Source organism: Pituophis catenifer, unplaced genomic scaffold (genome assembly GCF_029215685.1).
Source record: "Pituophis catenifer annectens isolate HBS135680 unplaced genomic scaffold, rPitCat1.0.hap2 SCAF_1, whole genome shotgun sequence".
Lineage (NCBI taxonomy): Eukaryota > Metazoa > Chordata > Lepidosauria > Squamata > Colubridae > Pituophis > Pituophis catenifer.
In genome coordinates, this window is record NW_027256881.1 from 37,248,037 (window position 1) to 37,275,939 (window position 27,903).

The 27,903-nt window shown below is 40.7% G+C and overlaps 1 protein-coding gene across 1 annotated transcript in view; it reads right to left on the reverse strand.

Annotated features, from left to right (window-relative positions):
• DHX57 (DExH-box helicase 57) overlaps positions 1-27,903 on the reverse strand; it is a 43,098-nt gene that overhangs the window by 10,616 nt on the left and 4,579 nt on the right. Inside the window, exons 5-16 of the mRNA XM_070932288.1 lie at positions 26,514-27,298; positions 24,652-24,830; positions 24,141-24,262; positions 22,464-22,659; positions 20,986-21,110; positions 18,630-18,763; positions 17,822-17,876; positions 14,310-14,503; positions 13,321-13,437; positions 11,550-11,646; positions 9,747-9,920; positions 1,747-1,947 (exon numbers count right to left, since the gene is read on the reverse strand). Coding sequence (XP_070788389.1) covers positions 1,747-1,947; positions 9,747-9,920; positions 11,550-11,646; positions 13,321-13,437; positions 14,310-14,503; positions 17,822-17,876; positions 18,630-18,763; positions 20,986-21,110; positions 22,464-22,659; positions 24,141-24,262; positions 24,652-24,830; positions 26,514-27,298 — 2,379 coding nt within the window. The remainder of the gene's footprint in view (positions 1-1,746; positions 1,948-9,746; positions 9,921-11,549; positions 11,647-13,320; positions 13,438-14,309; positions 14,504-17,821; positions 17,877-18,629; positions 18,764-20,985; positions 21,111-22,463; positions 22,660-24,140; positions 24,263-24,651; positions 24,831-26,513; positions 27,299-27,903) is intronic.

Below are 27,903 nucleotides of genomic sequence, written 5' to 3' on the forward strand. Positions count from 1 at the left end.
ACATTCTTAACTCACTGAACTATAAGAAGGAGAGAAGGTATAGCGCAATCAGACTTGCAAACTTCTGTTATTATAGCTAATCTGAATAAAAATAGTTTTAGCTTTCCTGTGGAGTTGATTTCTTAGTCTGCTCTACCTAATAGGCTGGCAAGAATCCAGCATACAATTTCTCTAGTGATTTTCAATGTTCTTACCTTGTTCAAGGTTCAAAGGATACAGTATACAATACTTATTTCTGAGTGCTTCTTGTATTTGATATATTTTTTTCCATTTTCCAATGTTCCAGCATCTAAACCTACCTACATAGGTTAAAAATCCTATTACCTGTGATTTTATTATCCATGGTTATATGTTGAAATGTTGCTTTCACAGATAACAAGATCCTGGCCACAGCAGGAGGTGGGTGAAGGTGTTTTTACTATCTCTTTAAGTTACTTACTTCCTAATTTGCTCCTGTCCACCAAGCTGTGCCCTCAATTTAGCTCCAGGTTTCTGCAAACCTAATTTTAGCCCCCACCCCACCCCCCCACCCCCAAATAAGTGATTTCCAGGAACAGTTCCCTTTTCAGGTAAAATTGATGCAGTTAAAATACTAAAGGTATCTGGCAGACATAGCTACAGTATTTGGGGAAAAGACTTTAGCTGGGGGGGCGGGGGAAGAGTGTTGCCTTTAATAATCCCATCAATACAGCAATTGCCAAACTAATTTCCAAACTATTTTTTCCAGAAACAGATGAACAGGGTTAGGGTGAGCTGGTTACCAAGGACCTGAAATGGAGTCATGTGATCCTAGGGTTGTGTGGAGCCATTGGAACTGCAGAACCGTGCTGTAAGTAGGTTTTAGCTTTTGGGGGTGGGGGATCTGTCGTAACTTTGAATGGTCGCTGAGCAAGGACTACCTGTACTGAACACTGGGTAAAGTGGATAGATTATTGAAACCTTCCCCTTTTTATACCACTTTCTCAACATCAGCTTCATCTTTTTCTCATTAAATGGAACATGCTACTCTGAACCCCTTGCCTTTCTTGCAATGAACTGAGTACTGTAATGAGCTAAATTGTCATAAATTACTGCTTTTATTTGCTTTGTCTGCTAGCTTCAAATAACTCAATGTGCTATATTGCCACAAATTGCCAATTGCTTATTATCTGATTGCTCTTATAAATCTTATTATTTTATTATTGATTGGTTATTAATTATATCATTTGGGACACGGGAATGAATAAACCTGTTTAATGACCTATAGTATTAACATCCCAACAAAATTAGGGACTGCAGGAGACTAATATCTAATATACAAGTATTATACGAGCTCAGAAAAAGTACTTTATTGCTCCTTTAAAGGATTTCTGCTGAGTACACTGGGAGTACCCTTCGTAGTTGTGAGGAATATTTCGATCTAAATATTACACATCTCTAGATAGAGGCTGCTTACTACTCAATCCATTTAATTGGAAATCCCAGGCACTGAACCTGTGGCACTTGCATAGAAACAAGTGCTATCTAAAGAGAAGATGCTTCTCTCAGTTTAGAGTTAGAAATGTTTTGATACTGCTACTTACAGTAAGCTAATCAGGAAAAATCAGGCAATTAGTTTGCACATTTCCCAAGAAGCAAGCCATTAAGGGAAAGAAAATAGGAGGAAAGGAAGTGAGAACAGAAGAAGATTTGTATTTACAAGATGAACCACATAATGTGTTGTAGTTTAGTTGGAAAACATGCAATATTTGCAAAAGAATCATTTACCTGAGACAAAGCTGTTCCAAAGGCACTCGTTGTATCTCTGGCAAGTGGTGCTTTAAAAGATGATGATTATAATGATGGCTACTGAAAAGATGAAAACAAACTCCAGAAGCTACACGACCTGCTCGTCCTTTTCTTTGCAAGGCATTGGCTTTGGACACATATGAGTCCTCCAGGCTTTCCATGCCCTTGCTTGGATCATACCTACCAGAGGGAAAATACAGAACTGTGTTTGCAGTATTAAAATACATGATAGGTCATGAACTAGGAAGTATAACACTGAGAAAGTATGATGCTTCTAGGTAACTGTTTAAATTTTCTGCTAAACTATGGTTTTAGTCACAGTTTATGAAATAAATCAAAAAGGTTCACCATAACACAATCAGCCGAAATTAAAATACATGATAGCACACTGTGAAATATGGCCACCAGTTTACAGTCAAATATTATTGATACTTATTCTCAAATATTTTTTTAAATCACTGCTTGAAGATATACAGTCTAAAGTTGATCAATGCTAGAAAAAAAACCACCCTTATAAAACACGGTAGGCAATCAATTCACATGTTACCAGTTTCTCTTTTTAAATGTGCAAAAGAAAAATAGGAAAAATCTATGCCAAAGAAAGAAAATCAAGTAAAAATGTTAAATCTTACCTAAATAGGAATAAGACATTAAAATATGGTTAAAGAGTAAACAAATAAAAAAGGAGAGAAATAGGAAAGCAAGAAAACAAAACCTTATTGAATTTGATAGATCCATTGATAGCAATAGCAATAGCGCTTAGATTTATACCACTTCACAGTGCTATACAGCCCGGTCTAAGTAGTTTACAGTGTCAGCTTATTGCCCCCAACAATCTGGATCCTCATTTTACCGACCTTGGAAGAATGGGAGGCTGAGTCAACCTTGAGCCTGGTGAGATTCAAACTGCCGAACTGCTGGCAGCTGGCAGTCAGCAGAATTAGCCTGCAATGCTGCATTCTAACCACTTCGCCACCATGGCTCACATTAATATATGTAAGCAACTAAACCATATTAGGTACTTCTGCACATGGGTCAAAATTGTGGAGCAAATTACAGACCTGTAATGGACATTATGCGGCTCTACAATCTCTCCTTGCAGTACTCAAGGTTGTGTGCTTCCTGCCTCCTTTACTCGATACAGAATGTAACAGGCATCGCAGAATTACCTTACCTTGATTTTAGTAATCAAAATCAAAATCCTGTTTCTCAAAACCAGAATGTGGATACAGGTAATCCTTGCTTACCAACTGCCCTATTTAGTGATTGTTTGAAATTACAGTGTAAAAAAGGCTTTGCAACCACTCCTTAAATTTATAGCCATCACAGCATCCCACAATCAGTTGATCACAATTTGCATACATCCTACCCATCTTAAATTTTACTTATGGATCTAAAAGCAATCTGTTAAAGTTCTAAAGGATTTTCATTTGACCAGCAAATTACCACTGGGACTTTTTTTTTAAGAGGTCAAATAATAACTTTTTTAAAAAATCAGAGAAGATTTGTAAGATTGGCTTGTTTGGTCAGGGTGAAGAGAAGAAAATACTTGCTTAAGAGATGAGCAATTGGGAGAAGGGAGATTGTTTTATTTAGAGATAGTGATAAATTATTAAAATTGTTTTTACTTGTTGCGATGAAGGGGAATGTTACTTCTTTTTTCTTTCTCTTTCCCTTTTTTCTTTCTTTTTTTTTGTCCCCCCTTTTGTAGTCTGCATTGACTTTTATCCTTTGCATGAATAATTCGTAAAAAAAATGGACGTTGTCTTACCTGAACGTCCTTTTTCTGGGCGCTGCGTACACTATCCATGCATGGGTTAATCCTTCAGTATTTGGCAACAACTGAGTGAAAGAAACAAAAGGCTCTTCCCCTTCCGGCCCCCAAGCCACACCTCTGTACCCATGATACCCCAGTCTGAACGAAAGGCGTAGCTAACAAGGAATCCACAAGAGTAACTTTATCAAACTCAACTTTATTAACATCAACTTGAAACAGGGACCGGTAGAAGGGAACCCCGACAGTCACAGGGGAAGCAGTCAGCCCAAGAGGGAGGGTTATGGATAGTGTACGCAGCGCCCAGAAAAAGGACGTTCAGGTAAGACAACGTCCATTTTCCTGTGCGCTGCTCCCACTATCCATGCATGGGATATACCCAAGCTCAAATCCCCTGGGCGGGAGGCTGACTGTCTCTATCGTTGACCTCCGACACCACTTTCTGAAGAACTCTGCGGCCAAACGATGCCTCAGCGGAGTTGTACACATCGATTTTGTAGTGGCGAATGAACGGTGTGAGGGACGACCAGGTCGCTGCCCTGCAGATGTCCGCTACCGAGGCTTGAGTGGCCCAGGCCGCCGACGTGGCCGCACTGCGTGTCGAGTGGGGGAGGATTCTGCTCGGTGCCGGTCTGGAGCTTGAATCATAGGCCATAGCGATGCAGGCCTTAATCCATCTGCTGACTGTGGCTGCTGAAACCTTCTGACCCATGGACCTCGGACTAAAGGAAACCAGGAGGCCCTCGGTGCGACGGAAGGGTTTGGTCCGACGGATGTAGATGCGGATAGCGCGTCGGACGTCCAGCGTGTGCCACCTCTCCTCCCTGGCATCTCGAGGTGAAGGACAGAAATCCGGTAGAATGAGTTCCTGGGCCCGATGAAACCACGAGTTAACCTTTGGGATGAAGGCCGGGTCCAAACGTAACGTCACCGTGGATTCACGAAATATGCATAAGTCCTTGCGGACTGAGAGAGCCGCTATCTCTGAGACTCTTCTCGCCGAAGTGATCGCCAGCAAGAAGGTCACCTTAAATGAGAGGTACTTGAGAGGGACTGAGTTTAGAGGTTCGAAGGGGGGTCCGGTCAGTGCTCGCAGAACCAGAGTCAAGTCCCATGATGGATAACGATGCACTGCGGGAGGTCGAAGGTTCGTGGCCCCATGTAGAAACCCCTTAATGCGCGGGTGGTGCGCGAGCGACTGGTACGGGGGGCAAGCAATGACCGTCGATAGCGCGGCTGTCTGCCTTCGTAAGGTTGCGGGGGTCAGGCCCTTATCGAGGCCGGCTTGTAGAAATTGCAGGATGTCACGAACATCCGCTGATGTCGGGTCGGTGTGTTGTCGGGCACTCCAGCGACAGAACGCCTGCCAAGACGCCTCGTAGATGCGGGTCGTAGACGGACGTCTGGCCGCTTGTATGGTGGCCACGACCTCATCTGGCAGGTTGTCCTTTTTCAGGATGACGCGTTCAAATGCCAGACGGCTAATTGCAGCCACTGGGGTTCTGGGTGCGTGACCTCCCCCTGGCGAAGGACGAGCCGCCGTGGCGGGATCACCCACAGTTGGTCCACGGAAAGTGCCACTAGGTCGGCATACCACGGCCGCCGGGGCCAGTTTGGGGCTACTAGGAGCAGGTCGGCCTTTTCCAATAGCAGTTTTCGGATGAGGCGGGGAATTAGGGGCACTGGTGGAAACGCGTACAGGAGACCCTCGGGCCACCTGCAGCGCAGCGCATCGTGGTCCTCCGCTTGCGGTGTCGGGTAGCGTGACACGAAGCGGGGAAGCTGAGCGTTGGCCGGGGTTGCAAAGAGATCTACCACCGGCCTTCCGAAGCGTGAGGCGAGCTCCCGGAACAGTTGTGGATGGAGCTGCCATTCCGCTTGGTCTATTGTCTCTCTGCTGAGCCAGTCTGCTCTGACATTGGATGCCCCCGAGATGTGGTCCGCCTTGATCGAGAGCAGGTGGCTCTCTGCCCAGTTGAAGAGATCGGTGGCCTCTCGCATCAGGGTGCGGGACCTCGTGCCCCCCTCTCTGTTGACGTGGGCCTTGGCCGAAATGTTGTCGGTCAGGATCAGGACGTGACGTCCTCGCACCGTCGATTGGAACTCCCGAAGGGCCAGTCTGATCGCCCGAAGTTCCAGAAGGTTGATGCTGCACTGACTCTCCTGCCGGGACCACTGTCCCTGTGCCACCAGGTTGTGGAGGTGGGCTCCCCACCCTCGAAGGCTTGCGTCGGTGGTGATGATCAGTCGTTCCGGTTCTAGGAAACTGGACCCCTTGAGGAGCGAAGGCGATATCCACCACCTGAGGGACTGGCGGACCTGAAGAGTGAGGAGTACTGTCCGTTTGGAGTTGGCCCTGCCTGCCCGCTGAAATGGGAGCAAAATCCACTGCAGAGGTCTCGAATGTCTGCGTGCCCACGGAACGATGCCGAAGCAGGATACCATCTTTCCGAGTAGGCAAGAAAGGTGGATCAGGGCCACTCTCCTCTTCGACAGGATCTGCTGTATCAGAGTGCAGATGCTGTGGACTCTGTCCGGCGAAAGGTAAACCTGACCGCTGGCCGAGTCTATCAGTGCCCCTAGATGAAGTAGTCTGGTGGTGGGCTGCAGATGACTCTTTTCGAAGTTTATGGTGAAGCCGTGATCCTGGAAGACCTGCAGGACCCTCTTCATGTCTTCGGTGGCCTGATCTCGAGTGGAGGACAGGATCAGAATGTCGTCGAGATAGCAGAGCAACCTGATCGGGATGGTTCGAAGCCTGGCCGCTACCACCGCCACCAATTTGGTAAAGGTGCGGGGGGCTGACGAGAGTCCAAATGGCATTGCACGGTACTGGTAATGTGTTCCCGCGAATTCGAATCTCAGGAACTGCCTGTGGTCCGGGTGAATGGGCACGTGAAGATAGGCCTCCCGGAGGTCGACTGATTGGAGCAAGTCGCCCTGTCTCACCCCCGCTAGGATGGACTTGAGGGAGTGCATTTTGAACCTGTGGTATTGAACCGACAGGTTTAGCCGCTTTAAATTTAGTATGCCCCTCCAGCCCCCGGAGTTCTTGGGTACTAGAAAGAGGGTTGAATAGAACCCGGCCCCCCTCTGGGCGTGCGGCACTGCTTCGATGGCACTGACTTCCAGGAGGTGTTCTATCTCCTGTGACATTAAGTTCCGCTGTTCGGCGGAGCGGGGCGTTGGACAACGGACAAACCGATGGGGCGGCTGACCGGAAAATTCGATAGATAGTCCCGAACCAGTCGTACGCCTTACCCAGGAGTCCGAGGTTGATTTGGCCCATTGCTGGTGGAAGTGAATGAGCCTTCCCCCTATGGGGCCTGCGGGCCTGGAGTCACTTCCCTCGTTTGGCTGGCTTCGGTCCAGCACCAGGGAAGTTGCGCCTTGGCTGCTGGTTTCGCCCTCGGTCTCGGAACTGCTGCCGGTCCTGGAATCTGTCTCCTCCCTGATAGTGGGGACGATGAGACGAGGACCCCCTGGGTCCCGCGCTGGCACGAAAGGGCTGTTGTAGCGGATAAGGAGTGTACCGGCGTTCCTGGCGGCGGTAAGTCGATGGGAGGATCTTTCTCTTGTCCTTCCCCTCCACTAGCAACGGTTCCAGCGCAGCACCAAAGAGCTCTGGGGCTTTGTAAGGCGCGGCCACCAATTTCCATTTTGCTTTGAAATCGGCCTTCCAGGGCCGGAGCCAGAAGAGTCTTCTAGCCGAAAGGGTTGAGGCTAGAGTCCTTGAGGCAAATTTGGCTGCGTTTAAAGAACTATCTGCTGAGTATTCAGTGGCAGCTATTATCTTGTTTATATCCTGCTGGAGCCTGGTGTCCTCAGGAGGTAGCCTGTCCTGCAGGTGGCGAAGCCAAATAAGCGACGCACGGTTGAAGAAGGACGTCGCTGTCGCAGCTCTGATTGCCCAGCCCGCCGCCTGATGTGCCTTACGGAAGGCCCCCTCCATCCTCTTCTCCTCTGCCTTGAGAGAGTCAAGAGGGTCAGTGGAGATCAAGGCCCCGGAGGACAATGCTGCCACAGGCTGGTCTACCGTAGGGAGCGTTAGGAGGTCCTCTAGCTCTGGGGCTGCGCAATAGAGCTTCTTGTCCAGATTGCTGGGTGTGGCCAGGGAAGCTGGTTGTCCCCAGGGGTTCTGGATGACCTCCGCAAACAGCTGAGGGCACGGGATGAAATCCTTCTGTGGCTTTGATGGGTTGAAAAGGGCGTCGTGCGGCCCCGCTGCCGGTGGGGCCGCGGTTGTGACATCCCCTGGTACTCCGAGGTTGGTTGTGAGTCGGGCCTTGTGGAGCAGGGACTTGAACAAGGCCGGACGGAAGAGGCCTGTAAATGCCAGTGTGTCGGGCGCTAGGCCTTCATCCTCTGATAGCTCCATCTCCTCCGGCCCATCCTCTGCTTGGTCTGATTCTTCCGAAGAAGAGTCCTGACCTCGCCTGGGAAGAGGCTGGGGTTGGGGTTGGTGGCGCCGTGACTGGCTCGGGGCGGCTTGGATTGGGGCCTGAGAGGACTGCTGCATGGTTGCGCTGAAGAAGGAGGAAAGTGCGGCCGAAAACATGGCCTGAAAGTCCAATGGGGGAGCCATCCCAGGTCCCCCCTGGGGGTGCTGGTCAGCGCTTGGCGGAGGGCTAGTTGCTTCCCTGGCCCGAAGAGGTTGTGCAGGGAGGAGGGTCGACGAGGCCTCCGCTGTGAGCCCTGTGCCTGCCTCTGGGCGAGGTGTGCTGCGGCCAGACCTGGGCACATCTGGAGTCCTTGGGGTCACTGCAATGTCGGATACAGATGAGAGCCCCAACTCCATGCCTCTAGGGGAAGCACGCGCTAGGTCCAAGGCTGCGGGCTCCTTGGATGGTGTTGCTGCCACTGCCCTCTGCGCCCTCTCCCACTGTCTCTCGAGAGCGTTGTGCCTCCTTAACGCATCTCTGTCCTGAAAAGGCAAGGCCCCTTCCGAGGCAGCTCTGCTGGTGGCGCTCGAGTGCCTCTTTTTGGATTTCTTCTTACCCCCTTTATTGCTTTTGTGAGGAGGGCTAAGCTCCAATTCCATATCCGAGGAAGGGGGGGAGTGTGGCATGGCTGAAGCTTGAGAGCGCTGGGCAGACCCCCTGATGCTGCACCCGCCACCAGAGGGCAGAGCTCTCCACGAGGGGCTGGGGCGTGCAAAATCTTCTCCTCAGATGGTAGAGGAGGAAGATGCTCAGCCCCCTTTTCAGGCGTGGTGGGGGGGGGCTGCAGCCGGCCCGCTGGTCTCTGAAGGTGCCGGCTGTAGAGTCTGTCCAAAATGGCGGCCCGCAGGTCCACCAATATGGCGCTGGCACGTGGCTCCGCTGTGCCCAACTCTGGCAACGGACTTACACTGGCGGCCCGAGGGTCCGACCAGGTGCCGTGCGACTCCCCTGTGCAGGGGAAGGCTGCTGAGGTGACTGGCGCTTTCCTCTCCCTCACGCTAGCGCCAACGAGAAATCAGCGACGGCGGCTTGATCGGGACTGCGTGGGCGGCCGGCGTTTTCAAATCCGCCACCCAGCTGATGAGCGCGAGGCCGCCCGCAGTCCTCTGCCTCGCAATCCTGTGCCTGCAGCCGATCGAGGGTGTGAGCGAGGGAATCCGATGCCGCCGGCCAGCTGGGGGGGGCGCGGGACGCTAGCGGTCACAACGCACGTGGAGAAAGCGCTCCGATCTGATAAGGAGCCGGCCGGTTGAATACGGGCTGCGAGGCTCCGCTCCTCCCCCCACCAGCTGGTAAAAAGTGCCTCGCGCCGAAGCGCCAGGCACAAGAGAGAAAAAAACGGGGCGCGAAAGCAACTATTCAAAAGAAAAACAAACAAACGCCTAGACGCTTAAGGGAAGGGGAAAGCCAAGACTCTAAGGAGTTTTAAAAGCAAGGGAAAGGAGAAGACCCACAGAGGCACAATACCTGGAAAACCTGTGGAGCTCCAAAAAAACACTTCAGTAGTTGCCAGCAACTGAGTGAAGACTGGGGTATCATGGGTACAGAGGTGTGGCTTGGGGGCCGGAAGGGGAAGAGCCTTTTGTTTCTTTCACTCAGTTGTTGCCAAATACTGAAGGATTAACCCATGCATGGATAGTGGGAGCAGCGCACAGGAAAATGATTTGGAAAAAAAAACTAAGCGAGGACTACAAACAGGTCATTTCTATATGGTTTATTGTTCTGAGTTCTTAGCCATTACTTCCCCCAGATTTTTTAAATACCTTTTTTCTTTCATTTTTCCTGAATCAATCACATAGACCACATCATTGATGGTTATGGAGGTTTCTGCGATGTTTGTAGATATGATGATCTTGGTGGTGCCAAGAGGAGGCTGAAAGAATACAAACTGCTGATCTTCACTGGAAAGAGTTGAATGGAGACGATACACAACACAGCTAAAAGATTAGAGAACAGGTTTGAAAGATTTTTTTGGCTGAGCATTTGTTCCATCTCCATATTACTTTTTCATATAATCAGAATTGGGGAATTTTAATTCTTCTTTGGAATACATGTCTGATTTTTTTTTTTTTTTGATGCTAAATAAGCCACATCAGTACAATTGCCCATATACTGGTAAGATGCCCTTATTATATATGTAGTGTATACTATAATAAAAAATACAATATTTTCAAAATTGCACTTCCAGCAACAATATGTAGGCTTGCGGAAAGTTCAATGCTCTCCTTTAGAAATAAAATGGAAAAACATTTATTTGTTTGTTTGTTTGTTTGTTTGTTCAATCTATCTATCTATCTATCTATCTATCTATCTATCTATCTATCTATCTATCTATCTATCTATCTATCTATCTATCTTCTGGAAAACGTGAAGGGACTGGGCGGTGTACAATAAAGTAATGTTATATGAATAGAGAGGTTGAACTCATTAGATTTAGTCAAAGAGCACTGTATACACACAAAATATTCCAGTTTGTTGCCCTCCTGTTATTTTCAGCTAAGTCGCAACCACCCTGATCACTGATTATGACGACTGGGACCGATGAAAATTGAAGTCTAGATCAGAGAACAACTATCATTTTTTAATCTCCATCTCAAATAACAGCCTCTAAGGGATTATCACTAATAAAAATTATGGGTCTGTTCGGTGAGAGACCACTTTTTGTGATTGCCTTCTTTCTTTCAAGGCCAGTTCCAGTTTATGCTAAGTTTAGTGGATAGTTGATGGAGGGAGAGCTCTAGTCTTTGCCCCTGCTTTACAGCGTACTGCAGGGCTCTATTCTCTCCTCCCTCTTTTTCAACATCTACAAGAAACAGCTGAAATCAGCCAGTAACAAAGGAAAATACTTTTGTATTACTGGTATGCTAGTTATACTCAGTTGTACATCTCTGCCTGGATCAGAATTGGGGGTACTCTTGGATTCATATGACCTTTGCACAAATCCATCTTGTGCACACTCCTGCATCAGGAGGCCCTACTCAGTGTCACTCATGCCTTTGCTACGTGCTGTTTGGAACATTGTAATGCATGTAACATACAACTGCAGATGCTTTGGACTCTTCACCCAAATAACAATTTTGCTCCATGAGCTGTACAGGCTCCTAAAGCTGTTTTCTGAATAATTCTGACTGTCACCTATAAAGTTCTACATCGCACAGGGGTGAGACACCTATTTTTAACTGTTTTTGCTCATTTGAACTGATGGGGTGGGCTTGTTCCAGGTCCCTCCTTTAAGCAATGTTATTTATTGGGATCCAGGAGATCTGCCTTCTCTGTTGCAATACCTGCCCAGGTTTGATTTTAATATGGTTGAGGTACTGAAAGATTAGCTAATATACATTTATCAAGTTATTGGTTCAATAACCAGATTACAATAGTTTGGAAGTTCCAATACTTCAAAAGTTTGACTGAGAAGTATAGAATATTAGTAAACAAGCATTCGCTGTGGCTATATTCCACTGGAAGAAATGTTATATAACTTTTAAATAAAATACCTAAATTCATTGACAAGATTAAAATATCAGTTTCAATTTTTTTCTTTTAAAAGTAGATTAAAAAGACAATACCGTTTGTTGTGCCGGTTGTTAAACATGGCATTAGACTGCAACCGATTATATAATGCTTGAATTTCTGCTAAGCCTGGCAAAAATATCAGTACTGCACCTAAACATGAATTAAAATAACAAAATGAGTAGAAGCTATTCTGTTTCCTTCACTGCCATATTTATCTTTGTTTTTCTCAGTTCCTCTCTGCTGCTTCATATTTTACATTTTCAATGCAGAAAGTACTTCCATTTGGAAAACACATTTACAACAAGTGCCTTTTATATTATTGAGGGCAACAGGCAGGGTGGACAGTGTCAAAATGGAGGGATGTTGGGATGATCAAATTTCTGCACTTTTTGAATGTATGTCATTTACTGCCTCTGCAGATGTCCATAATGTATGTTGCTTCATGCACAGCAATGAGTATCTATCCATAAATGCAGTTTTCCTATATGAAATGTTCTCTCTGAATCTTTTTAAAATGATAGAAAGTAATGTTTAAAGTGTCTATTTAAAACATTTTTTCTGGAGAGTACTACAATCGACAGTATGAGTTCTTTACTTGTTTATACATTAAGTCCTGGCTACTTAGTTTCATTTTGTTTTATCTGTGTTGTACTATATATAGCTGTTTTAAAGTCTTATTTGTATTACCATTTTTATTCATTATACCAGGGACATTCTATTATATTGTTTATAGATATATTAAAAACCAATTGCAGTTGGTGATAAATAAATAACTAAACATGCAAGGTTGACACTGAAAGAGCAGTTAGCATGATCAAGAAGTCCTTGATTTGGATCTAAAGAGAACATTTAAGACCTCAATCTATTATTATTGAGGCCAGTTCCATTGGGTCTTTACACCTAAACACCCCTTTTGTATTCTTTGTGTTATTTGCATGAGAGTTTTTAACTTAGTAAGGTTTAAAGATTTATGGTCTAGTGTGTTGAGGGAAGATACACACTAATATTCCTTTTTCAGAGCATTTATTTTCATGCTTGGATGATGCTACAGTTATTCATGTATTGCACTGTCATGGCCTCCAAGCTACTCTAATAAATGCCCCTCCTCACTTAGTGCTCGAGTCATCCTATAAAAGTAGTCCCTGATTTGTGACCACAATTGGGACCAGAACTTCTTTCATAAAGTGAGCGTTAAGTGAGTTGTGCTCAATTTTACAACCTTTTTTTTTTTGCCATAGTTGTGAAGTGGGTGTTAAGTGGTTAGTAAACCATATGGTCGTTAAATTAATCCAGCTTCCCCCACTAACTTTGCTTGTTGGTAGCCCATTTGGAAGGTTACAATGATGATCACATGACCCCAGGATATTGCAACTGTTGTAATGGTATACTTTTTGCCAAGTGCCTGAATTTTGTTCATGTGACTTATTTAAATTCAGACAACCCTCCAGCTAATGTTTTAGTTTACTTGAAATATATGGTGCTTTTACAAGTACTCTTTCACTCCCTTATTTTCTTGTGTATAACCTTTAATAATTCACTTAAAACAAAACACAATTATTTAAAAATCTTATTAGCCCTTTTGAAGAAGGAATCTGGGAAACATAAAAATAATTGAGTTGTATATGAAAAAGAAGGGAAGAGAAAGGAACAAGAAAAATAGTCTTGTTTCTTTAAATTGTTGCCTGAATGCAATGCCTCTTTAAAAATGTAACTCCTCATCACAATAGTAAGAATGTCCTATTTCTATGAAATTGTACACTTTGGAACTATTCAGTTTAATCAATTTGTAAAACAGATCACAGTTTTAAACTGTTTTTAAGTTACCTGGTGGATATAAATGTTTGCCACTGACAATCCATTCCAATAAGGCTTCAATTAATTCAAAATTTACTTTGTCTAAATCCATGTTTGCCATGGTTTTTAATACTGATCTGCTAACACCTACAAAAAAAAAAAAAAAAGGAAATATGCATAAGTAGAGAAAGAAATAATCCCAGCAGTAAAATATAGTAAATTTAGTTAGTAAAAATGCAAACTACCAAGATATATAAAAATTGACAAGAGAAATAGGTGTGTGTTTCCTATGTAGCAAAACTTTCTCTGACTTTTAAAGTGTTGCATACATTTTCAACCTTTCAAAAAGAAAATTTTGTTCTTCACAGATCCTTTGCATTGTCCTGAAATCTCACACAACAAACATTTCAATTAGGACATTAGATTATTATTTATTAAAATAAATAAAATCCTGAATTTCCACTTGGACATACAATAGCTTTATTAGTAATAGTTAACCTGAATCACTCTGTTGAGCTACATATACAGTTCTACTATCCCTTATAGCAGACTGCTTGTTCACTGACTTATTTATCCCTAGTATACATTTCATTCAGTACCATGTCCTCTCTATCCATTGTGCAAGCATGAATTTACTGAATTTAAAAGTTTGAATTTTGTTTCCTGCCCAGAAAGTATTGAAAAATAAATTAAGATGGACACATTTCCCAGCTGCTCACCACCAATCATATTCCAAGGGAAATCATTTTAACTATTATTCAGTATTCCTATTTGCATAGCTGAAATTCACATGTCAATTCTTATTTTGTGAAAGATAATGGCCAGGATCTGGAATCTCTCTGTTGAAAATTCCAAAAAAACTGAAAAATTTGGCACAAATAAGACCTAGTACAGATAGATATGCAAGAGGCTTTAGTCTTACAATTTGTGCATACAACTTTCAGGTAATAAACCAAATATTTTTCATATACAAAGAATTCCTAGAACCAATGGGTATACCAGGTTCATCAGAAGGATACCTTTGTAACGTATCAGCAATTGTTGGAAAGTCAGTGTTTGATCTGGGACTGAATCCTGGACTGCAATTTTCACCAAATCAGTGTACTTTAGAGTCTCTTCCACTTCTTCTGCAGCAGTCCGTGCGTGTCTTCCTGTCTTGTGTGCAGTTGGTTTTACTCTGCGCATATATGGACTGCCATGCTCCAAAACATACCTGAATTCATGCCGAGAGAGATCACGGGGAAAAAAAAGCAAATACTTATCCTTGGTTTTCAAATAGTTAACAGTTTTTCCAGAAGCTTATACTTTATGAATGGTGCTGTGTAATTAAGATAAACTAGATCGGGATGTCAAACTCAATTTCATTGAGGGCCACATCAGGGTTGTGTTTGATCTTGGAGGGCCAGGTGGGCGTGGAGGGGCTGAGGGTGGGCGCGGCCATGGTGGGCATGACACGCGACTCGTGTCGGGGGCACCTCTGGTGGCCAAGTGCTAAGGCAGGACTTCCCTGAGACCCTCACTCACTCTCATTACAATCTTCCTTCCTTCCTTTCCTTCCTTCTCTTTTTTCCCCTTCCCTCTTCATTCTCCTTTCTTCTTCCCCTCTTTCCTTATTTTCCTTCCTTGCGCTCTTCCTATCTTTCCTTCTTTTTTTTTGTCTTTCCTCTTTCCTATTCTCCTTTCCCGTTCCTTTTTGCATGCTCAGATGCAAAAGGGAAACATTTCTCCTTTTGTTTCGTTTTTAGTTTGTTTTGATAGCCCTCTGCCAGGAGCCCACACCGTTTTCGGCCTAGACGGCTGCTGCAGACCTCTGCCAGTGAAAACAGAGCCCAGGGGGGCTGCAGGAGGCCATCATGGCAGAAAACGTGGCACAGGGGGCTGTGCACAGCCTCCCTCCGAGCTCTGTTTTTGCTAGCAAAGGCATCGCAGGCCAGTCTTTTGCTGTTTCCAGGCCGGCCCCACAGGCCAAATTTAAGCAACCGGCAGGCCAAATCCGTTTTGACATCCCTGAAATAGACTATTGGCCAGAAAGCATTTTTGGATAAGGCTGTGTCTATATTTTGAAATGCTATTGCACAAATATCAACATTTGGAATTTGATAAAGAGCACTATATCTTAAGAATTGGCTTTTTATAAACTAAATTTTAACATCTATAAAGAAAGCATATGGATATCAAATGGATCGTTGATTTTATTGCACTTGGCAAAGTTTGACAAGATTACTTGAAATCTTTTTGGTGTGTGGACTCTCTGACACATTTGTTGGTTGCCCACAGTATCCCTCTGAGCATAGCTCAAGACCAGTGAGTCTAGCAGAGTATGCCAGGCCTTTATCTTCTCTCAAATATAGAATTCAAAATGATTCATTAGGTGTGCAATCAAAAATGTAAAAGATCTGGAGATGTTGTGATGATGGGGAAATTTGGTAGAGAAACTAACGTATTTCATACGTTTTAATTACATTATACAGATCCAGGAATAAAATTAATTCAGAAAACTGACACCAATTTATATAACTTCAGTTAAAAATGTCAACATTTTTAAAAGGCCTTCCCTTTCATATGCTCAATTTGTATGCCTGACTTTTCTCTCTCTATGTATACACACACACACACCTCTCTCTCTCCCCCCACCCCCCACTACAATGAACCTTTGGTATCTTATAGTATAGTATATATAAATAAGGATTAGGATATCCATGGTTAGATTAAAACTGATTCAAATCACAACAGTAACAATGCCCACATCAACTTCCACATAAAAATATAAAGACATAAATGCCACCTAGCTCTAGCCTTTATCTAATTTTCACTCTAGTTGTTCCAACAGTTGTTCTACTGAGTTAAATATCACTAAGTGCAGTTCTCTGTATGAATTGCAGCCTCATAGTACAATCCAAGACATACCTATTTTTAAAAAGTGTACTATTTTACTCAGTAGGATTTACTTGGAGAATCAATACAGCTATAATTTAAAGCTTACTCTTTTAATCTGCTCATCAACAATAACAACCACTGATCTACACTGATGTAAACCAGTCTTCATTTTATTTTGGATTGGATTGGCAAGAAAAAAATTAAGAGATATTTGTAAGCATCAGGCTAGAGAGAAAGAAACATGAATTTCTGTCATTATTGCTACTGGTTACTAACAGTCTAAATATCTAATTTAGAAAATAGTAATTCCTCCATTAGAGTATGTCAAAAATTAGGTTGTAATGGATGAAGGATCACTCACTGCTTATCCCCTTCTTTCATATCAGCAATACAAGTAGTGCTCGACTTAAAAATGTTCAAGTTCCAGCATCTCTACTTGGGGGCCCTTACGACATGAAGTTCTGAGGGTTGCCCCCCCAATCACATGATCGTGTTTTACTTCCAGTTTTTGGCAAAACCAGTTGGTAGCAAGCCATGGTTTCGCTTAACAACCATGGCATTCGCTTAACAACAGCCACAAAACATGTCGTAAAATAGTTATGACCATTGTTGTAACTTGAGAATTACTTATAAAATACTGAAAGGAAGAGAGGAGTTCCCCCCCCCAAAAAAAATTACACAGGATTATGCCTGTACATTTTATCATATATTTCAATTCTGCAATGACTAGATACTTGCTCTTTTTTATTGGATTCTGGGAAAATGGACTAGATAAATATAGGTAGTCCTTAGCTTATGACCACAAATGAGCCCAAAATTTCTGCTGCTAAGTAATGCAGTTGTTAAGTGCCTCATTTTATGACTTTCTTTTTTGCCACAGTTGTTAGGCGAATCACTGAAATTATTAAGTGAATCATGTGGTTGTTAAGCAAATATGGCTTTCCCCTTTGACTCTGCTTGTCGGAAGTCCTTGGGAAGGTTAAAAATGGTGACCTCATGACCCCAGGACAGTGCAACTGTCATAAATACAGTTACCAAGTGCCTGAATTTTTATTATGTGACCATGGGAGTATTGCAATGGTTGTAAAGGTGAAAACTGGTCATTAGTCACTTTTTTCAGTTCTATTGTAACTTTGAACACTCACTAAATGAATGGTTATAAATTGAGGATTACCTGTAGACTTGCTTTGTGGCTGGCAGAAAGTTACAGCCCTTTTAAATCCAGTAATTAATCTGAGATTGCACTCCATTTCACACTTCCTAATTTTCTTTTAAACTTCTTGCTCTTATGCAAGATTAGTGCTCATCTAATGCATATTAAAACTCACATTACAAAACAAATGAAAGTATCTCAACATAAACATACTGTACCATGTTTTTCCATAGTCTTTACATTCTTAATGATATAAAATATATGAGTCTGACAGATTCTTGAAATATACTAAAATTTTAGTAATACTTGGCATTTTTTCTCTTCCAAGTCTAATTTAAAATCCTATTTGATACAGTGCAGTAGTGTTATCTACATTAGCTGAGGTTTAACTGTGTTATTCCACAAGGATGATCCAACAACAGTCTGAATTTTCAGTCTGAAAAGAAACTTATATTACGTAAAAGGATTGCTGGTGCTAGACTTGTTTTGGAGACTTCTTACCCAGTCATTGCAATGGCATCTTCTAGAAAAAACTGTTCTACAGGGAATGTGCTTCCTAGAGGTGGAAACAATGATAAATAGATAGGAAAATAGTTTTAGTGAAATAGACCCAAAATATGTGCAAAACAGAGCAAAGAATTGGAAGCTTTATTCTAACCAATTTGGAGCACTGTTGTCCAGTTATAAGCTGAATTTTACTGCAAAATGGGCAGCAAACAAAAATCTTTTTTGAAATAAAGTATTATTTTAATCCATTTAAGGATCAAACTACTACATAAAGAAAAAAAGAAAAAAATGAAAAAGGATGTGGTTGGAAAATAAAACATCAGTAAATAGAGAATCTACAATTGTCATAACATTTCATATAATTATTATATTGAATATTATGAAATATAATGAACTAGACATATATTTTAAAATAATTTAAAAACACTACAAAACTCTTAACATTAATATTTACATTGACATCACCATTATCATGATTTAAAATAAATGCACATTATTTTGTATTTTAAAAAACAGAAAAATAAATGGAAGAAATTGGTAAAACAAATATGAAATTCTAGATTGCTTTTTTTATACTTGAAAGGCAATTACATCAAATTATTGATAAATATTAAAACTGCTTTTTACTATGGTTACTATGCCCTTCAAATTCTTAAGATTGGTATAGTTTTCTCAGCTCAAATATTTTATTATCAATACAATATGATGCAAATATATAGAAACTTATAATGGAGATATTTGCTGTAAAATCAGCAGAAGGTAAAACAGTGAAGGAATTAATAGTAAAAGAAGCTGTTTTCACCTGGTATATTCACAATAGGGCAGAAATTAAAATACTGAGAAAAGATGTCTGTATTCAGAGTAGCACTCATTAGTATAACACGCAGCTCTGGTCTTTGTAACAATAAGGCCTTCATAATCAATAACAAGAAGTCACTGGAAAAAAGCAAGGAAAAATTAAAATTCTTCCAACATTTGCATGTTTTTGCATCCTCTTTCAATATTAGAAGTGATTCTTGGGTGTCCACTCCCTATTTAGTTCTTAATGTTCTAGGTCCAAAGCTGTAAATATATTACATATTATGGCAGAAACTGAAATACAAACAATATACCTCTTCTGTTATTCTGTAGGGGGAGGATAATAATTTGTCCTCATCAATGAAAAGCAAATTTTTTTAAAAAATACACCACACTTGAAACAAGAAGTCACAGTTACCAAACAAGTAAAACTTTCAGGAATGAAGTTTGCAAAAAATACTATTTTTATGTGAAGCATCCAAATTCGATGTGGTTACTATGTCTTTCTATTTTTGTTTTTCTACTTGCTCTGATTTTTAGAAAGTAACTTCTTATATAGCAGTCAATTAAGAGCATAGGAGAAAGACAGTAGGCCAGGATTTTTTTCATAAAATATCCTCACATCTTTGAATCGGGTGAAATGCTCCCGGTTCGGACTGGCTCGGGCGAGTAGGTAGCGATGGCGGAGGGCAGTTCGGAGAACCAGTAGTAAAAATCCCTGCCCCCGCCCCCCATGCCCAGCTGAGCCCCGCGATCATCAGAGCCTTTTTTTCCTTTTAAATGGCTCTGACCAGCCAAGTTCTGACATCCCAGCTGAGTTGCCTGCTAATCAGGCAACTCATCTTGGATCGCCAGAGCCATGTAAAAGAAAAAAAGTTTTTTTTTCTCGCCCCCCCCCAGCCTCCAGCTTGCTTACCTTAGCTGATCACATGATGATCACAATCCATGCATCAGCAAGCAACTGAATCTCCCTGCCTGCAATCAAGCTCATAGGTGAGCAGCTCTTTCTGCCTGCCTGCCTAGACTTGTGGACTTCAACTGGCTGAGGATTCTGGGAGTTGAAGTCCACAAGTCTTAAAGTTGCCAAGGTTGAAGACCCGTTCAATTGGGTAAGTTTTTTTCCCCTTTGGGAGCTTTAAAAAAAATAGTTAATTGTAGTTTTTTTTAGTTGTTCTTATAAAAATAAAAATAAATTAAAATAAAATATTTGTGCAGCTTTCTGAGATTTAGTGTGTTTCTGTAGTGTTTCACTCTAACTACACAAACACACAAAATCTCACAAAGCTCTATGTGGAATTTTGTGTGTGTAAAGTGTGAAAGTTGGTTTTTTGGGCTTTTTGTGGCTGTGTGAGGTTTCTGCTTGTTGCGGGGCCATTTTGGGTCTAGCACAGCTGCTTTTACATTGTGGGTGAGCCAGTTGTGTTGTGTTGTGTTTTGTAGGTTAAAAAAGGGCAAAGAAGTGACATTGACTTGGCCACGCCCACCCAGTCACCTTACCAAGCCCTGCCCACTAATTAAGCCACGCCCACAGAACCGGTAGCAAAAAAAATTAGATTTCACCCCTGCTTTGAACAGAATGTTAGTAATTCCAATTTAGAGGTTGATTAGCATAATGTAGTAATCCAGGATTAATAAGTAATACATTATTAGTATGTACTGTAAGAGTGAGCTCATGTGATCTCAAAGCTAAAAGCTCATGGCCCAAAACTCAAACTGATATGTTACTTTTGCTATACATTCACCTTTCTCAGTTTTCTATGCAGCTGGAAGACTGAATAGTAGTTTATTTTATTCATTTTCTCCAGTGTCTAGTATATGATTATATAAATGCTGGGAATCATGATTTGAACTCTGATTAATTGTTAAAGAAGCTAGGAATAATCCTTAGATTGTTTTGCTGTCTTGGTCAACAGTGCAGTTTAAAACAGAATGTGCATGAGGTATTCTGTTGTTAAAATAAAATGGGTAGCAAACAAATCAAATAAATAAATAAATTCTTTCTTCTGCATACCACAAAGACAGGGGGAAAGGAAACATACAAATTTACAACCTTTAGACTTCTGGGACTGAAGATGACTTCACTTTTAACAGAGCTGACAACCACAGCAAAAGAGGAACTGGTGAATGAATCAGAAATGAGACCCCAAAATCTATTGTTCCAGGAACTCAGTTGCTTCCACTTTGAAGAAAAATGCTGGTCCACCTCTGGATTGGCCAGATTAGCAGAGCAAAAATAGAATATTAAAATAAAAAATGGAATGGTAATTCAACAGAAGAATTCGCGTATAAATAGAATAAATTTAGAGAAAGGTTAAAAAATACAATAATGAAAAATTGCCTACTTTTAAAGGTTTGATTACCTTTCTTCTGTTCTCTCATGTATTTCATCAATAATAATGTGAGTTATTCCTTGTAAATTTTTATCTCCTTCTAGCCTTCTCAAAAGCACTCCAGTAGTACAGTACAATAGCCGTGTAGATGAAGACTTGCATAAAAAAGATAAAATATTAAAATGGCCAAGAAAATAATTGTTCTGTCAGATTATTTTGTTTTCCATGGATCATAAAATGGCAGTCTGTTTATAATTATAGAGTTGGCAGGTATCTTGGAGATCATCTAGTCCAACCCCCTGCTCAATTCAAGAACCACCAGAACACATCTGATTATCAGTTCTGTTTGATGACCTCTAGTAAAGGAGAACTCACCACTTTGTGTGGCAGCATTTCCTCTGGCTGACATCTTGGACAGTCAGGAAGGTTCTCCTTCCTTCCTGTTTAACCTAATGCCCCCTGGGCCGGCCGAGAATTAGTTTATTCTCTCTTCTGTCAGACATCCCTTCAAATTTTTAATAACTGCTATCATATCTCCTCCCCAGTTGTTTTTTCTAGAAGCTAACTCAAAGCTTGGTTTCCAGACCCTTCACCATCTTTTTAGCTCTGCATGAATTTGCTCAGTTTTGTCATGCCCTTTTTGAACTGTGATATCTATAAACCAAATGATGGACCAGAGCACAGCTGAGTGGAATATATACTTCCCATGATTTGGGCTCATAATACACCCTAATATAGCATTTACCTTTTCAACAGCAATATCACCAGAGGTCTTCAAACTTGGCAGCTTTAAGACTTGTAGACTTCAACTCCCAGAATTCTCCAGCCAGTATAGCTGGCTGGAGAATTCTGAAAGTTGAAGTCCACAAGTCTTAAAGCTGCCAAGTTTGAAGACCTCTGGATCATATCACAATGCTGGCTCATGTTTATCTTATAGTAGAAAAGAACACTCAGATCCAACCACGTTTCCCTATGCTATACTTTACATTTTTTCCTACTCAGATATAGAATTTTATACTTCACCCTATTAAATTCTATCCTATTTATTTCAACAAACTACAGCTTGTTCATGACTAATGAAGCAAAAGATCTTTCAGTATTGTAAATTGGACTCTGGCTGGTAAAGGATAGTAAATGCAAAAGTCTAATATAATTATAACTAAGCAATCTGGGACCTGTTAGGTATTGTTTCAGAAGCACTTCCTTATTTAAACAGAGAAAAAAGAATGTCCATTCATGGGCAAAAAGGCAGTGGAGTTTAATTTAATAATTTAATTTAATTTATATAGTTGCCTATAATTCTGGGAGTTGCACAACAAAATATATTATAGCATACTGACCAAAATGTGTTCAAATAATTGGTATCATCCTTAGATCTAATAAGGAATACATAGGGAAAACTAAAATAGTAAACTAGTGTATATTTTCTCTCACTTACTAAAAAGAGTTATATTAAAACACATTACCAGAATTACCACTTCAACAAATGTAAAATGAAAAAAACAAACCATGACACTTTCTAGCCGGATTTGGTATCCAACAGTAATTCCAACTCTTTCTGTTCGTTCCTTGGCTACACGTTCAGCAACAGAAATGGCAGCAATCCTACGAGGTTGGGTGCAAATGATGTTGGCTACTTTATTAGAAGGGCCTTCAAGGGAGGAATCCAAAATAAACTGAGGTACCTGAGTCGTTTTTCCACATCTGCAAAGAAAAAAATGTGTGTGGGAAAATCACTCATCCCTCAAACAGCACATAACAAATCATTGTGTTCTAAGATACACTTTATGGATAATATCTTTTAAAGAATTATCTACTTCTCAAGACTGAGCATAAATCAATGAAATATAAAAGTAACAAAATCCAAGCTAAAATAGTTTTTTTAGCCTCAAATCTTTCCTTTATAGTTATACATACTCATTGAAAGAAAAATAATTTAATTTTTCCTATTCGCTAATACTGATTCAGAAATTTGAAAAAAGAAGATTGAATTCAAGCCTCATGAAAGATTTTCTGTGAGGACTGCAACTTGAACTGTACGAAACAGATGGGACTATTACAAATTCTACAATTTGAAGCCAAAAAATATATGCAGAAATTTCTCATCTAACCGATGGTGGATATTCCCCTCCTCGTCCTGCAGTTGTACTATTGCTCTTTTTTCCTTATCCTTTTTTAATTTGTATGCCAGCCATCTTCCTGGCTTATTGGCATGTTCAAAATATGTCTGTTTCATTGCCTTAAGCTTTTCAAACATTTTCTCCTGGGAGAGCAAATTTCTCTTGCATTGCCAAAATGGAACCTTCTTTTTGGGGATCACATTTTGCCATGCTTCTACAAAGCAGACAAACAAACAAGCAAACAGCTTCCTATTGGAAAAGTATGAGGATCCTTTATACCAGGGGTCCCCAACCTAGTGGGTCCCAGCCCACTACTGGGCCATTAACTGTTCAGAACCTGGCCACAGTGGGCGTGCATGCCTGCTGCTCACGCAAAATGGAGCTGTACATGCATGCTTGCTGTCTGCTTGCGTGCAACCACCATCCCCGCCAGTCCACAAAGGCAGAAAGGTTGGGGAACTCTGCTTCACACCATTCCGCCATAGAGGCTACAGAACATTGAATCAGACTTTTTAATGTTAGGATGTTCTAAAAATGTTAGAATTTTATATTTAATTGTATTTGTAATTGAAGTTTTAAACTGTAATTACTTCTAAACTTATATTATAATTTGAATTATTAGCAGAAATATGTAGAGATTGTATGATTACTCTTTCAGTTAATTCTACAATAGTTTCATTGCTGGCAGTTTACTACCTAACAACTAGATAGATCTCATTTTCTTCTTTTTATTTTTTAGCTTGAGCTGTTCGTCTATCTAGTCTTAACCAGAAATGGTAAATCATAAACACAGAGAAAGAGACACTGGTCTGGCTTTTTATTTTCTTCACATTTATTTTTCAACTAAGCTAAACTGGGGAAAGATGGAGAACTGATCAGTCTAAGTGAGAATCTTAATCTAAGAAAAACAGTAAAAGTATCCCTCCTTTCTTGTGAATATGATTTTGGGCTTCTCTCCCTCTTGTTTATAATGAATTATGAAAAAGGAGTACTGGCCTATTGAGACATCAAACATGATGTGGAATGTAGCCTCTATTCAAGTTTGGGCACAGATTATACACTTACCCAGTCATACCACTTACAACTAGGACCTGATATTTGCTCAGCAAGCTGAGAATGTCTTTTTTCTTTTCCCATGCTGGAAGTTTTTGTCGTTCTTGTAACATGGTCTGGTAATGCCTAGAAGACTGACAAAGACATTCACAAAGTTACCAGCAACCATGATTAGCCTCCAATATACAAGTAACAATATATTTACTGTTCACTAAAGTAGGTAATCAACATAAATAAAAATATGTGAAGCATTTTATAAACAAAATCATGCTTTTTAAGGGACTCAAGAAAGTAGAACAAATTCTAATTAGGATCCAACTGTTAATTACCACAAGTCTGGGCTGCAACTTTTAATCAGTTATTAAAGTAATTTTGGCCAATAGTGGATTTTTAAAATGACAACCAAGGATCATTACATGAATATAAATGTGCCTGATATTTTTTTAAAAAAAGAAAGTTACAATATACTAAACTACTTTCCCACACATATTCATAGTGAAAACAAATTAAAAGCTAACTATACCTTTTTTATGCTGAATTGTTTGCAAATTTTAAGATTTTCTTTGGTAATGGACTCTGATGGAGTGCTGCGTTTCAATAAAAGTTTCTTTTTGAGATTCACGTAACTCTCTTTCTCTATATGAACTGTTTGTAGGCCCCCTTGGTCATTCTCATCCTCCTCAGCTTCCACCTCTGTTGATGCTTTAAAAAAAAATCTTAACAATTAGCAGGTACCTTCTACAATACCGGTTTAACTTGGAGTGGAGGGGGAAGGTATGAATATTGTTGACACAGGGATCAGTACACCAGTGGCTAGTTTATTTATTTGACAGATTTCTGCTCAGGAATCCTGCCCACCATACATTGAATTCAGGCTTCCACTGATGGTCATCCTTGATACAGATGGGAGAAATGTATCATACACTAAATAAATTCAGATTAGGAATTCCATTAAATTATATAGCCATGAATTGGGCTCTCTAGAGGCAAGTATAAGACCTGACCGAAGTTAAAAGATAATCAGGCCTGTTCCATCAAGCTTATTATTGATTGAAAACTGCCATTGCTTCTCTAGATCTTAAAGAGCATTTTTCCTAGTTCTGCCTAGTGATGTTGGGAAATGAACATAGGAGCTTGTACAATCAAAACGGATTCTATCTTGCGTTTTAGAAGACTTTCCCTACCAAAATACCTTTCAGTTTCCTCATGATCAGAATTACATTCACTCATTTTAGCGTTTCAATCATCCTAGTATTGATTTCTCTCTCAAAAGAGACTTATACAGATTAAAACAACACTACTACAATATGGATTTTCCTGTCAGGTGCTGCCTAATGTTGATGAAATTTGAAGTTCTATTCTTTAGGAGAATATCACAGTGTATTTATTACTGAAATTAGATGTATCATGGTTTTCTTAAAGTCAGGCAAAAGTTATTGTTTATTATCATTCTCGCATCCATTGTATCCCAATGCTCACTTCGTGATGAAAACAAGTTTTTTTAAAATCAGTTTTCTTAAATTTATGCCTTTTCAGGTTTATAATGGTGATTTTATTAGATACAATTTTCTTATGTTTTGTTCAAGATACATGTTGTAGGGCAGGGGTCCCCAAGCCCCAGTTCAACCTGTTTGGACCCATCATGCACAAGCGGCAAGTGTGCAAGCACATAAAGCTGAATTTGTGCAAACGGTACACACACGTGCATGAAACCATCCCTTCTCCCACCACCACCGCCACCGCCACCAATCCTCAGCCGGAAAGATTGGGGACCACTGTTATAAGGTACTTTAAGGTATCAATTAAAAGGTATAGTACACTTTCCATAAATACTGTAAATGAGATTTGGATTAATGAACAACAAAGGCTAAAGTGCTAATCTAAATAAAATGATCAATGAAGGATTATATTAAAGGTTCATTCTCCAATGCAAGTTTTAATGGGAAAATCTGCCCTCTTGGGTTGGTCTCTTTCAATTCTATAGTCTCCAAACTGGGAACTCAATACATTAGAAAAACTCTGGGTGATATAATATGACTTTAAAAAATAGTTATATCTGTTTGTCATTTGGTGTTAATTTATTTGAAGTACAAATTCTGACATTTCTATACTTACACACAATTCATTTCTTGAAGCACAATTCTCTCTAACTGAAAATTGCCTAGGTCTATCCATGTTAGCAAATTACTAAAAAAACAAAAATAAAGATCCAATCAGTTACAAAGTTTCTTCTTGAAACTTATTCATAATACAAGATTGTTCAAGCCTTCAAGCCCACCAGAGTAGGAATACCTAAATAAGATTGTCATATCAATTGGAAGCAAAATGGAGGCATTCAACGTTGATTTTCAAGTTCCCAATAAAGAGTTATGAAAATGAACATACCTTCAGAAGTCTGATATGGATTATTAGAGCTACTTGGAAATTTCTGTTTTGGAGGCAGTGGAGGAACACTGTATTTGTGGGATGTCTTATTAAGCAATTTCAGGACTTGAGCTTCATCTCTTAAGCATGTTACAAAATCATATACTACAGGTTTATTAGACTCAGATGAAATTAAGGCCTTTTCATAAAGGAATTCTGCTAAATGCAATCGACAAGATAAAGGCAGGTTCTCATTAGTAGAATAGAAGGCCACAAGAGGTGGTTGATATGGGTATTTATTATCTTCTGGAAATCTTACTTCAAGTTCGTACACAGGAGCATTAAGTTTAAGATGAGCATCCTCTCGAATGGGGGGAAGTGATTTCTCATTGTGTGAAGTTTCATGCTTGAATTTGCATCTTGTTCCAAATTTGCAATCTCCTCGGAGGTAATATTTACAGATACCCTGGGAATTTGTATTAACTATGTTACTGGTGATGCTATTTCCTTGTTTTGTCTTGCTGAGAATATTTGTTAGATATGCCAACTCTAATGTAATAATCCAAACTCGATTTTGAATTCGTTCAACAAATTTGTCTCCACAGATTGAACGGAGGGCTAAAGCTTCTTCTTGCCTTTGTTCAAAACAATCTTTAATATTTGCTTGAACAGAAGCTTCTGTGAGCTGCATTCCCTTTCCAAACTTTTCTGTGAAGCACTGCATAAGTAAATGTTCCAAAGATGCTCCAATATTACCATTGTAAGATTTCAGTACTGCTCGGCATTGTTCAGAATCAAAGCCATACCTAGGAGGAAGAAAACAGTGAATACAAGTGCCATCTGGGCAAAAGCAAGTAGTTCTACTACTTCTAAAAATGAATATTTTTTGGCCTATTTTATCCTATGAGAAGAAGCTACTCTGGATTGCATAATACACTTTGATTCTGCAACTAGAATATACTTTGTTATGCGAGTCTGTGCTTGTTTTTAGAATATGAAATTTTGCATTCTATGAAGATACACTGATGGCTTGAATGATTGATGAAGCAGAGTTGAATTCCTAAAAATCTCCTGGGGCAGAATAAAAGAGCCAGGAAGGGATTAGAAGTATTTGGGTTGGTAGGAAATTGACTTGAATGAAGAACTTGTTTCTTTCCCCCTTGCCCCCCTCCCCAATAATAACATAAAGAACTGGAATTTCTAGAAAAAAGCAGCCTATTGACAATAATTTGATAATTAAAACAGCCTGAAATGTGTTTTTTTTTTTAAATCAAAGCCAAAATTGTCTTACTACTGAATTCGTGATCAAGGTATCTCCCCTGCCAGGTAAGTATGCTAGATTCTGAAGTCATTGTGTTATTCCTTCAAGTAACTGCCACTCTCCATTTCAGTCACGATTCCTAAATTATAT